Source organism: Hyperoodon ampullatus, assembly GCF_949752795.1.
Source record: "Hyperoodon ampullatus genome assembly, chromosome: 4".
Lineage (NCBI taxonomy): Eukaryota > Metazoa > Chordata > Mammalia > Artiodactyla > Ziphiidae > Hyperoodon > Hyperoodon ampullatus.
Window position 1 is genome coordinate 38,229,377 of NC_136917.1, and position 14,027 is coordinate 38,243,403.

Sequence of the window (14,027 nt, forward strand, 5' to 3'; positions counted from 1 at the left end):
ATCCGTTTTATATTAATTTTTGTACGTCTTGTGAGATAGAGGTCAAGGGTTTGATGTTTTGTTTCAATGTTGTTGTTTTTTGCCTATGGCTATTCAGTTATTCCAGCACTATTTGTTGAAAGATTATTCGTTCACTTCTGAATTGCCTTACCACTGTTGTTAAGAATCAGCTGCCCATGTATGTGTGGCCCTGTTAAATGGACTCTACTCTGTTCCATTGATCTGTTTGTTTGTTTTTGCTCTAATACCACACTGTCTTGACTATATAATGTCTTAAAAATCAGATAATGTGGGCTTCTGATTTTCTTTTTTTCAGTTTGTTAGCTATTCTAGGACCTTTGCGTTTCCATATAAATTTTAGAATCAACTTGTCAATCTCTCCCAAAGACCCTGCTTTCCGATTGGGAAAATTCCGATTGGGATTGCACTGAATCTATAGATCAGTTTGTGGGAGAACGGACATCTTAACAATATTGACTCTTGCATGCTATTAACTTGGTATATCTTTCCATTAATTGAGGCCTCTCCTAGTGTCTCTCAGCCATGTTTTGTACTTTTCATTGTTGAGGTCTTACATCTTTTGTCAAATTTATCTGTAAGTTCTTCATAGTTTTTTTTTAACATCTTTATTGGAGTATAATTGCTTTACAGTGGTGTGTTAGTTTCTGCTGTACAACAGAGTGAATCAGCTATACATATACATATATTCCCATTTCTCCTCCCTCTTGCGTCTCCCTCCCACCCTCCCTGTTCCACCCCTCTAGGTAGACACAAAGCACCAAGCTGATCTCCCTGTGCTATGCAGCTACTTCCCACTAGCTATCTATTTTCTTCAGTTTTAATTGCTATTGTAAATGGAATTGGTTTTTAAATTTTCAGTTTCTGAATGTTTGTTGCTTGCATATAGAAATACAGTGGAATTTTATATTGAACTTATATCCTGCCACCTTGCTAAACTCACTTATTCTTATTTTGTAGATTCTATAAGATTTTCCATATAGACTGTTCTGTTATTTGTGAATAAAGACAGCTTTACTTCCCCCTTTCCAAACTGGATGGTTTTTCTTCCTCCCTCCCTCCCTCCCTTTCTCCCTTTCCTTTTCTCTTTTCCTTGCCTTATTGCACTAGCTGGAATCTCCTGACAAGACTGAATAGAAGTGGTGAGCACATGTCCTTGTTTTGTACCTGTTCCTGGGGGGAAACATTCAGCCCTTCACCATCAAGTGTGACGTTAGCTGTGGGTATTATCAAGCTGAGGAAGTTCTCTTCCACTCCTAGCCAACTGAGAGTTTTCATCAGGAATGGATGTTTAATTTTGTCAAATGTTTTTTCTACATCTATTGAAATGATCATAAAGCTTTTCATTTTTGGCCTCTTAATATGGCAGATTAAGCTGAGTTTTGAATGTTATCTGCCTCCCCCACTTTAATATCTAGTCTTTCTTTGCTATCTTCATTCCTGGTGTAGGCATGCAAAATTTTCCTTATCTCAATTGTTCCACTGTTCTCCCTTGAGCCAGCTGTTTCTGCCCTTGTCACCAATACGACTTGCTGATGGCCTGTTGTGTGGAGGCAGGTTATGGGCTAACTGCACAGGATTAGCAGGTTAGGTTAGTAATGAAACTGTGGCCAGGTGTGTAATGGGCACCCTGGCTTCCTCATTGTGGAAGTGGCATAACACCTACTTTGGAAGTCTGTGGTCTCAGGAGAGAACCACTGTGTGGTAGGAGACAGAGGCTCGCCTGCCCACCCACCCAGGATGCTGGCTAGTGATGCCCAGGCAGTGGTTGCTGCCTGCCTTCCTGCCTGCCTGCCTCTCTGCCTCTCTCCAGTAACTTTAGAGCTTGCTCCTTCCTGGGGACTCTGACCTGCTTGGTGCTCCTTCCATGGAACCTAAAGAGCGCCCTTGATTTCCCCAGACTGGCCTCTGCCCAGGATAGGGGCGTGTGGACACCTTTCTCTGTGAGCTGTGAAGCGTTGCACACACTGGGTATCTCAGAGGTAGCCTGGGCTCCTGGTGCGGTAGTTCTCAGACCTTGAGAGGGTCTCTGCTGCCGAGTGGGGGGTGAGGGGCTGGCTCGCCAACACCTCTCCTCTTCAACCCCAGTAGCGCTGGCATCTGTTTCTAGGATGGGATGGCCTCTAAGACCAATTATTCATTAAAGTGTATCATATATCCAGAAAAGTACACAAGTTGTAAGTATTACATCTCAGTGAACATTTATGAAGTGAACATACCCCAGAAACTCCTACCCAGGTCATGGAATAGAGCTTCTCCCCAGAAGCCATTCTTGTTCCCTCTCCTAGTGTCTCTGCACCCCCAACTTCCCTGATTTCCGTCACCATGGACAAGTCTTGCCTGCTTTTGAGCTTCCAATCCAGTACAGAATGTATTCTTTTGTATCTGGCTTTTTCACTCAACCTGTTTTGAGATTTATCTTTGATGTTGTGTGTAGCAGTAGTGTGTTCATTCGACGCTGAATGGCTAGACCATGACTTAGTCATCCATTATACTGTTGGTGGCCACGTGGGTGGTTTTCAGATGGGGCTGTTCTGAATATGGCTGCTCTGACCATTCTCAGCACATGCATGCTCACGTTTCTGTTGGTCCCTACCCCAGAGTGGAATTGCTGGGTCCTGGGGTATGAGTGTTCATCCTTACATGATGTTTGATACAGTGCACAGACTTACCTTCCTGTTCCATGTGACGATGTCCTTGGTCTTCTCCACGGTGGCCCCTGTTGCAGGAATGCCCACTGAGGAAGTCCCCATGCCCACTGCTGTTCTTCTAGCTCCACACAGAGCCCAGGGCAGCAGGTGGGGGAAAGAGGTGGCCTTGAACCTGATCCCTCTCAAGTGTAGTCCCATGACAGGCTCTGTGGTGACCCCCTTTCTTGAGCGCTTACTGTGTGCCAGCCAGGCCCTGTCCTGGGTGTTCATGTGTGTATCTCTTGTCCCCCTCCCAGGAGCCTGTAGGAAGCTTCTGTCATCCTCCCACTTAGTGGCTGAGGGAATAGGTGGGTGGGCTCAGAGCTCTCTGCTCACCTCCTGTGTACAGTCTTCTCAGGTGCTTTCTGCCCTGGAGCATGTGATATGGAGTTCACGCAGCCCATTAGGCCATGTCTTGCCTGATGGCTGCTGTGTCATGTAGGACAGGCATACCCTCCCTCAATTACCTTTAGGGCCTGGTGAGTTTGCGGATCTCACAGATTCCTGTTCCGTGGAAGGTGACAAGGGCTCCTCCGTATTTAACCCTGTGACTCACCAAATGACTTAACCAGTGTGGCCCCCACCCAGGCTCTAGCAGTTCCTGTTACTCTTTTCACATCCACCCAGCTCAGAAAAGACATTGGTGACCCCGTGTGGAGTGCCCAGGAAAGTGAGGGCCACCAGACCCTGCGAGTCAGTCACATGTCTGTAACACACTCTTACTGCTTACCACGGGCGTCCTGGTCGTCGGTTGTGGGTGTGGTCACTTTTACCCATCAAGGCTTGGCAGCCTCAGGTTCTGGGGCCAGGTCTGGGCTTGAGGCCCTCTGAGAAGGGGTATGTCCTTGGTTCTCTTCTGCATAGTCCTTCTCATGTCCTAAAGGAGGCTGCTTGATGTCGCCACTTTGGTGCTCCTGGCCGCTCAGCTGAGCTTCAGTTGTGGTGCCTCACCTGTTACTTCTGTCCTTGCCTCTGACCATTTCTGCATATGCCTCAGGACTGGGCCATAACCAGCCCTTCCTGCATCCTCCAGGCCTGCATTTGGTGACTTGTTGAGGGAAATTCTAGGATATCCCCTGTTCTCAGGATCCTACAGCAGCCCAGGAGCAGACTGGCAGACTTTTGGCGCCACACTAGGCACTGCGCTGCCTGAAGGGATCTTAGAAACCCCAGAGTGGCCTGGCGGACAGTGCACAGGACCCTCTCCTGGCCTGACCGCTGTGGGCACAGTCTCCCAGGATGGTGGTCAGTGTGCCATTGAGGATCTACAAACACAGTCTGTGGTTTTCCCAACATTCCACCCAGGCTTTCCGGCTGCCGGAGGGAGAGCTGGGCTCAGGTTGGTGGCTGGTCTTGCTTTAAGTCTTATTAGTTGGACCAGCATTGGAAGCCAGGTCTGGCCCGGCTTGTCTCTGCCCAGCCCCAGCACCAGGCGTTTTTCACCGGCAGCACAAGAGTGCACTGCTGTCACCTCGCTGTTTCACTTAGCATTCTCTTGGAGGTTGGCCCCATCACTTCCTAAAAAGCTGGCTCGTTCTAGTTTTGGATCGCCTGTATTCTATGTGCGTGTGGGCCGAGCACTGTGTGTGCCCCTCCCATGGGCGTCGGGTGTTTCGTCTTGCGCAGCTAATATTCTTACTGGCTGTTCCCACGAGAGCATGGCTGAGAGGGAGGAAACCTCACCCGGCGTGCTGTCATCAGATGCACTGCCACCTGGACCCTTCTGCGAGCATGGATGCAGATAGAAAACGCTCTGCTTTGCTTTCTGACTATCCAGTTGTATCAGTGTAGGAATGAACCAGCTCCCAGATGACATGTTGAGAGCTCTTGTGCTCTCAGAAAGGGCTGAATTACAACAAGAATTGTATGTTGACCTGATTCAGAGGTCAGGAGCATTTAAGTTTGTAGTTTTGTTGGGAAGAGCTGCTGGGACAGTTGAGAGAGAGGACTAGCACTGTGGAGAGGGCCCTTTCTCACCTCTGCAAGCCTCTCGGAGAGGTCCCATGGATGGTAGCTGCTCATGGCCGCTGTCCTGGGCCCTGGGCTTCCTCTTCCTGGGCTGCTCATTAGGTGCAAGCAATGCTCTGCCTGCTGCCTCTGGGCCGAGTTGCAGCTGCAATCGGCTGCTCTGGCCATGGGCGCTCTGCGGGCTGTGAGTGCACAGCAGTCAGGGCCATGCAGGCAGTGGCCATCCTCCAGCTGTGGATGCTCCTGGGGAGCAGATGGGCCCCACCGATGAGGAAGTGCTTTTGTGCTTTTGCAAGTGGTGAGCGTGGTGGCTGCGGCTGAGACACAGCCCCCGCCCCAGTGTTGTTCTTCCTCTCAGAAGCCGTGAATGAGAGAGACTTTACCCCTGTGGGTGCGAGATTCCCATGGGGTCCTGGCAGAGGAAGGCGCCTTTGCCAGGCAGGGCGCTGGCATGACACCTGACTGAGGGAGGTTCCCCTGGCTCCTGCCTGGCTGTGGGACCAGGCAAGGCAGAACGGGGCCGGGAGGCTGCACCTTCCGAGCTGAGAGGTAGAATCAAGGCACATTGACTTCTTTTCCTCGCTCAGGGAGACGGGGTGGGACACAGGCTGGTCACCGCCAGGCTCTCTGGGAGATGCAGGCACCGCCTCTTGCACTGACTTGCAGTAGAAGCAGTTAGAGTCACAGAATAGCACCCACCTTGGGAACGTGTGGAGTTCATCAGAAGCAGGAAGACTTGCTGTGGCTGAAAAGAGTGAGACTGGGACCAAATCACAGACACACACTCGCCTGGCAAAGCCTCTTTCATCCGCGCGGACACGACTGACGCCCACTGTGTGGCTTGCAGGGCACAGTGACTCAGCCAAGGATGGCCTTACAACACTCAGCACGTTGAAAGGCTCGAGGTTTGCTTGCTTCTGGGTGCCATCTGTGTCGTGTTTTGGTTTGGAAGGACAGCTTGCTCGCTGATGAACACTTCCAAAGCCTTTCGAGCTAAGTGGGTTTTGTAAATTCTCGTCTAGACTATTCTGCTTTAAAAAGAAAAAGAAAAAAAAAGTGACTTCCACATGGTTGGTTTTAAAGTGAACTAGTTTTTACTGCTGACCTGGTGGGCTTTGAGCCCACTGAAGGAGTTGGTGTGGGCTGTGCTGCATAGATGCAGGGCCACAGTGTGGTCAGGGCCTGGCTAGACAGGCGGGGTGAGTCCATCCTCGGTGTGTGCCATTTCCTTCCAGGGCCTGGCAGGGAGAGGAGGCTTCAGTGCCATTGTCGTTTACCAAGTGTCCTGCAGCTTAGGGCAAGCGTTGAGGGTGGGCTGAAGCCCCTGCTGTTGTGGGTGGGCGTGGGGATCTCTCTGGCTCCAGTGCACCCTGGGGGTAGACAGAGGCAGCCTGGCCATCCATAGGTGCTGCTGGGCATGAAGCCAACCCTGTGTGGAACTCTTGTAACCTGTGCATTTCCCTGCTGTGGCAAGTCGGGGAGAGTATGTGGGTGGGATGCCAGCGTCACCAGCCTGGTGGTGTCTGGGTGCCCTCCCTCACCCTACCTAGTAAAGCACCAGCTGGGCCGTGTGTGTTGGGCAGACCCTGTGCCAGGCTAGCATAAAGCCACACTCCACTGCCTTCTAGCTGCGTGGTGAGCACTGGACCTCGTATACCTTCCTGGACCCTCAGTTTTTTCTTATCTGTAAAGTGGAGTTTCAAGGGAGAAAAGCTAGAGACCTTGGTCCCTGGAGGAACCCAACAAGTAGTGGTCCTGTGAGGAGAGTCAGGCTGGGTGGGCCTGCCCTGGCTTACTGCCCTTGGGTCTCACCAGTGCTTGGACTTGGGGAGTATAGGGTTTCCTCTTTGCCACCAGGGCTGCACAGGTCTAGCTTAATTAGTGAGAGATTGGGGATTTCGGGTGGAGCAGGAGCCCTTGATGCCTGGAGAAAAGGGAGCAGTGAGCAAGGGGCCTTGCAGACTCCAAAGAAGTCTCAGTTCCTTGTTTCACATCAGGGCTGGAAATCCCCCACAGGGTGGTAATTACTCAGGGCCTGGGCCTATCCCCTGAATTACCACAAGGAGGAGGCTGGTCAGTGGTGGGTCTGTCCCCCCTGGGCCGTCCCCACCTCTGCGCATGGATCCAGGTTCAGACCACTGAACAAGTTTACAGAACAACTTTCAGACATGTGATGTGGGAGTGGTGGCATCCTGCACTGTGTAGTCCACACTTCTACCCAGGCTGCTTCTGAGGGCTGCTGTCCTGCCTTGGTCCTGTCACCTGTGCGTGTCCAGCGCCCCTTCCTTCCTCCCGTGAGTCGAGCAGCAAATGTCGTGGGTTAGGCTGGCTGGAGTAGTGACTTAGCAAGTGATGAGGGGCTCACCAGAAGGTAGGCCTTGCTGCTTCCCCGCCTGCCTTTGGTTCTCACGTGGTGGGAGGTCTGCATAAGAACCCTGGGAACTGGGTCAGTGGTGAGCGTTCCCTCCCCGCCCCGCAGCGTGTGCCCCTGGGCGTCCCTGAGGTGTGAGTGAGGACAGTTTGAGGAGGGTCCTTTCTCTCCCCTCCCTGAGCTGGCCTGGAGGAGGCCAGTTTAGAGGGTGTCCGTGTGTTCCGTGTGGAGACACCGGCTGCTTCACCTTCTTTCTGCCTGGGATGGATGTTCGTTTGCTTTCCTGTCTGACCGTGGATACCTGATTGTCCCTCATGAATCTCCAGTCTAGGATCTGCAAGCACTCGGCGCAGTAATGATGGAGTCAGTTCCACCAGTGGTCACCAGCTGACTGTGTGTTCACCTGGGCCACACCCGGGGCTGCCCACTGGCTTCCTGCCCTGCCTTTGCTCCGCTCTGAGTGCTCCCCCGCTGCCTGGCCCACCTCACCTGCTCCCTGCCCTTCCAGAGTAGCTCTCCCCGCTCCTGACACCTCCCTCTGCAGCGCCAGCCCTGAGCACATTTAGGCATCTGTGTGCACAGGGGCAGACGTCACCACCCTGGGAGGGTATTTACTTGCAGTAAAGAGGCCAGTCAAATAATGAAAGTAAGTGGGCTGGGACAGTGAGCAGTTCACATGGGAAGTCAGCATTAGTAGAAAGGAGGTGACATTTGGCTTCACTAATTATTGAGGAATTTCACATTAATCTGTATCTGTTAAAGGAGCCCTAATGAGAAGATGAGGCTGCAGGTGTTCAGACATCCCTCATGTGTGAATTCTGCCCTTTTGGGGAAAGCTGTTTGGCATATAGTTTTGAGAGGTGGTTTTTTTGTTTATTAGTTTTGGTTTGACTTCATTCCCTGGGAATGAATCCCAAGGGAGATATCCAAAGGACAGAGGGCCACGGATGTTCCAGGCTATTCCTGACAGCAAGAGGGTGTGAGTGACCCTTGGGCACTATGACCTGTAGAGCTGCCCCAAAGCCCTCTTTGAGAGCAGTGCCTGGGAGTAGCTCAGAGGCTTCCTCCCCACACAGTAATGGCATGGTCTCTGCTGTGATGGTGAGTGAGTGTATTTTCAGACAGACGGGTGCCAGGAAGGACCTAGCAACAGGGTGGCCTGTTGGGGTAGTGGGAGCAGTTCAGCTCCCACAGCGGCTGAAGTTAATGGAAGGCAGGTTGTGTAGCCAGCTTACTTCCCCTGGGTCTGTTCTTCCTCCTGGCCTCCTGACTTAGGCCACTGTCTTTGCTCTGGACCCCTCTCCCCTCTCCAGGGCTTTGGTGCCATTTCACCATCTCCTGAGGTGTTGGGGCTTCTCCTGTCCACCCTGGGAGGCCCTGCTCAGATGCTGCCCTCACCACAGGTACCCCTGGCCTGCCTTGTACCTGACACCCATCTCCCTGCCCCACGGGTCCTGTGCTGGACTTTTTATAGGCCTGGAGCCTGGATGGGAGCCTCCCCTTGGCTATATCTGAGCCTTGGCGTCCCTGCTATGCACAGGGTCCTCTCATTGAGGGTGGGAGGCAAGGGCCACAGGCTGCTGGGGTGTCACTGTCTGCTGTCTGAGGCCGGAGGCCCAACCTGGCACTGCATAGACCGCAGGACTCCTGCCTGTTTGGTGTGGTGAGGGCAGGGCTTGGTCCACTTCCTGGTCCCAAGGGCCTGACTGCCTCCAGAATGCCAGGTGATGCTCCCCACACAGTGCTCAGTGCCCTTGCCATCGTGGCCAGAGTGGGGGCCAGGGCGGAGCCAGAGGGATGAGCCCTCAGGGGTCCTGAACTTCAACGCAGCAGGGGCAGAAAGAAGAAGGCAGAGGACGTAGCACTTTCCACAGGGCTGAGAGCCTGAGAGCCTCCTCAAAGCCGAAAGCCTCTCTGCACACCCACCGGAGTGCAGGAGCTGCTCAGCTGTGACAGTGAGGCCCACAGGCCTTACCGCATCCCCGCCCCCGTGCAGCTTCCAGGAGGGTCTCCAGCTGTGTGAGGTCTACAGTGCCAGCTTGCTGCCAGCCCCCAGGGTTGCTCAGGTGTTCTGCCTCCCCCCTCCTGTCTGGCAGCAGGACAGTGTCTGCCCAAGGACAAGGACACTCTGTGCCGCTGGGCTCGCTCTGCGGGGACTGCTGGTTCAGAAGTTTGTGGGGACCCAGGGCTCTAAATATACCAGGGTGAGGTCACTGGAGTGGAGACAGGCCATGTGGCAAGCCCAGGACCCTGTCAGGGCCAGAATCCCAGGGCTGGGAACAGGGAGAGGGTGGCCTCGTCCCTGTGGGACCGGCCTCCTCACTGCCCAGTTTGTCAGTATTTTTTCTTGGATATTAGTGCTTTGGGGCTCCTAAGAAATCTTTGTCTACCCCAAGGTTGCAAAGATATTCTCCTGTTTATTCTAGAAGCCTTAGAGTTTTTGCCTTCACATTTAGGTCTGGGATTCATTTTGAGTTAATTTTTTAGTGTGCTGTGATGCTTGGTGTAATTGGAATCAACAATATGTATTTTCTGTGACTTTTCATCCTTCGTGGTTTGAACTTCACCTTGTTAATGCACTGAAGCTGCAGTGTGCTCATTTCTAGTGCTCTTGAATTTCGCAGTCTGTTCCTTCAACTCCTGGAAGACATTGGTGTCGTTATAACATATGACCACGTGACCCACACCTTTCTGTGCCATCCCCATTCATTAAATGTGATGGTAATAATAGTACCTTCCCCTTGAGGTTGTGATAATTCAACAAGGTAGTGCTATGTGGAAACAGACCTTGGTAGAACAGGGCCTGGCTCGTAGCAAGTATCGTGTGAGGGATAGAATTGCTTGGTCATGAAACATGCACGTGTTTGATTTGACTAGACACAGCCCCATCGCTCCCCAGAGTTGGCTGCACCCCAGAACTACCTGGTATTGTCAGACCCCATTTCCACTAGTCAGGTGTGTATGCAGTGTAGCAGCCACTGGTGGGTTCGGTCTGCATCTGCTGATGACTAAGAGAGTTGAGCACTGCTGCACGATCTCCTGTTTTGTCCAGTTCCTATTTGTGTCTCCTGGCCCAAGTTCTCTGTATGCTCCAGATGGATCCTCGGGGCCCTGTGGCATTGGTCTTCTCCCACTTTGAATTTTGCTCTCCTTGTGGTGTCTTTAGATGAACTCTGAAGATCTCGTTAATTTAACTAAATCGATTAGATTATTATGTATGGCTCTTTTCAACGTGGTGCACTTTATTTGATAAATCCTTCAACCTCCCATCAGATGGCAGATTTGAGTGCATCTCCCATATGAAGAGGGAATCTTGTTTCATAAACACAGTGAATCTCAGTTGTGTGACAGCCACTTGGACAGGTGGGCGTGTCCATAGACAGGCTCATGGTAAATTGGTTACCATGCACTAGAGGAGGCAGACCGGAGGGTGTGTGCTGGGTGCCATGCTGGTCCCTGGGAGCAGGCAGGAGGCTGCACGAGGTGGGGGCTTTGGCCACTGGCTCTCGGGAAAGGGACCGTTCTGGAGCAGGCTGGCACGGGGAGAAGTGCCTGGGGTCTGACCAGTAGCTCTTGTTTTGCAGATCCGGAACATGGTGGCGGTGCAGGAAGTCATCTCCAGCCTGGAGAAATACCCCATTACCAAAGAGGCACTGGAGGTGAGCATTTCTGGCCTGAACGCTAGGGAGGGCAGTGAGGGCCGGGCCTGTGCTGCTCCAACCCAGGTCTTTCCTGGCTTCTTGGAGCGTCAGAGACTTTGCTCACTGGCCCAGCGGGGCCGTAAGAGGAGTGAGGGGGGAGTGCCCTCCTGGCCTGCACTGTGCCAGCCCACAGCACATGCTCCAAGAGTACCGTCTTCCCACAGGCACTGCAGGAAATGGGTGGCTTTAGTCTGGGGCCCCTTTCTCTGCAGGAGGCCCTGCACACTCTGGGGTGCATGCCCAGCAGAGGTTCCAGTGAGTGACGCTGGCTCAGGGCCCTCTGTTTGCTGTTGCCTTTGCCACAAGGTGCTCCCCCGGGATGCTTTGCAGTAGCCTTAAATGGTCCACAGCCTCCAGGAGTTGGGAGCCTGTGAGATGATGCTTCTGAGAATGCCGTCTCTGGGACTATAAGGTCTGAGGACTTGGGAGTTGAGAATTTAAATGTCACAAGGGACCCAAAATTCTCGTAGGTTTTGTGTCTGGGAGGCCAGTGGTTTAGGGGCCAGTGGGGTCATTTCAGAGACATGGGGCCCTTCCCCCCATTTCTGTCTCAGCTCCCTTTTCATGGGGTGTCCCTGTCCTAAAAGTGTGTCATCATCTCTCTCTGGCTTTAGGAAACCCGACTTGGGAAGCTCATCAACGACGTCCGCAAGAAGACGAAAAACGAGGAGCTCGCCAAGCGGGCCAAAAAGCTGCTGCGGAGCTGGCAGAAGCTCATCGAGCCCGTGCACCAGAATGAGGCTGCACTGCGGGGGCTGGCGGGTGCCCCCGGCTCGGCCAACGGGGGCGCCCATAACTGCCGGCCGGAGGCAGGGGCGGCCGGCCCACCCAAGAGCATCCATGACCTGAAGAACCGCAATGACATCCAGAGGCTGCCCGGGCAGCGGCTGGACAGGCTGGGCAGCCGCAAGCGCCGGGGGGACCAGCGCGACCTCGGTCACCCTGGGCCACCTCCCAGGGTCTCCAAAGTGAGCCACGACTCCCTGGTAGCCAACTCGTCCCCCCTCCCCACCAATGGGATCAGTGGGAGCCCTGAGAGCTTCCCCGGCCCCCTGGACGGCAGCGGGCACGTGGGCCCCGAGGGCAGCCGCCTGGAGCACAGCGAGAATGACAAGCACAGTGGCAAGATCCCCGTCAATGCCGTGAGGCCACACACCAGCTCCCCGGGCCTGGGCAAGCCCCCCGGGCCCTGCTTGCAGACGAAGGCTGTGGTGCTGCAGCAGCTGGACAGGGTGGACGAGACTCCAGGTCCCCCCCACCCCAAGGGGCCGCCTCGCTGCTCTTTCAGTCCCCGGAACTCACGGCACAAGGGCTCCTTTGCCCGGCAGCGGAGCCCGTACACATACAAGGGCTCCGTGCCCAGTCCCTCACCTCGGCCCCAGTCACTCGATGCCACACAGGTGCCGTCACCGCTTCCGCTGGCCCAGCCGTCCACGCCCCCCGTGCGGCGGCTCGAGCTGCTGCCCAGCGCAGAGAGCCCAGTGCGCTGGCTGGAGCAGCCTGAGGGCCACCAGCGGCTCGCGGGGTCGGGCTGCAAGGCAGGGCTGCCACCGGCTGAGCCCCTCCTGCCCCGGGCAGGCTTCTCCCCGGACTCCTCCAAGGCAGACAGCGATGCTGCCTCCTCCGGTGGCTCGGACAGCAAAAAGAAGAAGAGGTACCGGCCTCGTGACTACACGGTTAACTTGGACGGGCAGGTGGCCGAGGCAGGTGTCAAGCCTGTCCGGTTAAAAGAGCGGAAGCTCACCTTTGACCCCATGACGAGACAGATCAAACCTCTGACCCAGAAAGAGCCAGTGCGGGCCGACAGCCCTGTGCACACAGAGCAGCCGAGGACAGAGCTGGACAAGCCCGAGGCCAAGGCCAGCCTCCAGAGCCCTTTTGAACAGACGAACTGGAAGGAGCTGTCGCGCAACGAGATAATCCAGTCCTACCTGAGCCGGCAGAGCAGCCTGCTCTCGTCGTCGGGCGCACAGACCCCGGGCGCTCACCACTTCATGTCCGAGTACCTGAAGCAGGAGGAGAGCACTCGGCGCGGGGCCCGGAAGCCACACGTGCTGGTGCCTCACAGCCCACCCACGGACCTCCCAGGGCTAAGCCGTGAGGTCACGCGGGACGATCTGGACAGGGTCCAGGCCCATCAGTGGCCGGGGGTGAACGGGTGTCAGGACACACAGGGTAACTGGTATGACTGGACGCAGTGCATATCGCTCGACCCGCACGGCGACGACGGGCGGTTGAACATTCTGCCTTATGTCTGCTTGGACTGACTGGCCTGTCGGGCTCTAAGTGCATTCCCACCTTGCAGTCAGCCATAGAGGGCGGGCGCCAGGGCCCGGCCGCCTCCAGGGGTTGGGAATCCAGAGGGTGGGGGTGGGGGGTCCGGCCTGGGGTGGGAGGGAGAGGGAGCGAGAGTCTCTAGGTCTCTCTGTGCTCTTCCCTCAAAATTCTCCTTCTTTTGTGAAATGCTGCTACCAGTTTACTAACAAAATTGCAAAGGAAGGACCACGTGGAAGGAAGGCCAGCAAAGTGAGTTCAGAACTCTATAGCAAACCAGCTATAAAAAGCGTTAGCCCCCCACCCCGGAAGAGGTGCGGACGCTTCCCAGCCCCCAGTGAGCTGGGACCTCAGTTGCAGGCAGGCACAGAAAACCTGTGGAAGAGGTTACCTTTAACACAGCAACAGAAGTACGCATCTCATCTCTGCATTTTCTGTTTTTTAACATGGCCCTGAGTGTTTGAGGCAGTGGGCAATGCTGTGGCCTCTGTTTGCACCCCACCTGGCCAGCTTTCCCATCATGGTGCCAGAAGCTTCTCAGCTGTAGCGAGCTGCTGGCATCAGGCAGGCCAGCTTGCCAGCCAGTTTGACCCATGCTCCCTGGGCGTCCACACATTTGTATCTGGTTTCAGTTAAAACCCAGTTTATAAAGAAATGCTGCAAAAATTTAAGTTTTCTATGAGTTTATTTTACCCCCCTCTTCCATCTGACCATCAGACGAATAACGTTCCTTGTTCCTCCCTCTTCATTTTCCCCTTCCTGCACATATCTAGAAAAGTTCACCTTTCTAGAGTCTCCTCCCCAGAAAACACAAAAGTAACCGTGGGTGCTACTGGTGTGTAAGCTGTACTGTTGGGTGAGAAGAGACCTGTCTGTACGCTGGAAACACTCATAACCATTCCTTTAGATTCGTTTGCCTTATGGTTATTTGTCATAAACGCGATTTGCAAAAACAAGGAGCCTTAGTGAATGTACAGTACCTAGACTTCTGTGTTCTCAGGACGC

General features: G+C 54.1%; 1 protein-coding gene across 1 annotated transcript in view; it reads left to right on the forward strand.

The window, feature by feature from the left end:
* Window positions 1-13,015, forward strand: part of MED26 (mediator complex subunit 26) — a gene marked incomplete at both ends in the record, with an annotated part of 37,970 nt that extends 24,955 nt beyond the window's left edge. The window contains 2 exons of the mRNA XM_079703937.1: window positions 10,632-10,706; window positions 11,363-13,015. Of these exons, the coding sequence (XP_079560063.1) occupies window positions 10,632-10,706; window positions 11,363-13,015 (1,728 nt within the window). The remainder of the gene's footprint in view (window positions 1-10,631; window positions 10,707-11,362) is intronic.
* Between the last annotated feature and the right edge of the window lie 1,012 nt (window positions 13,016-14,027).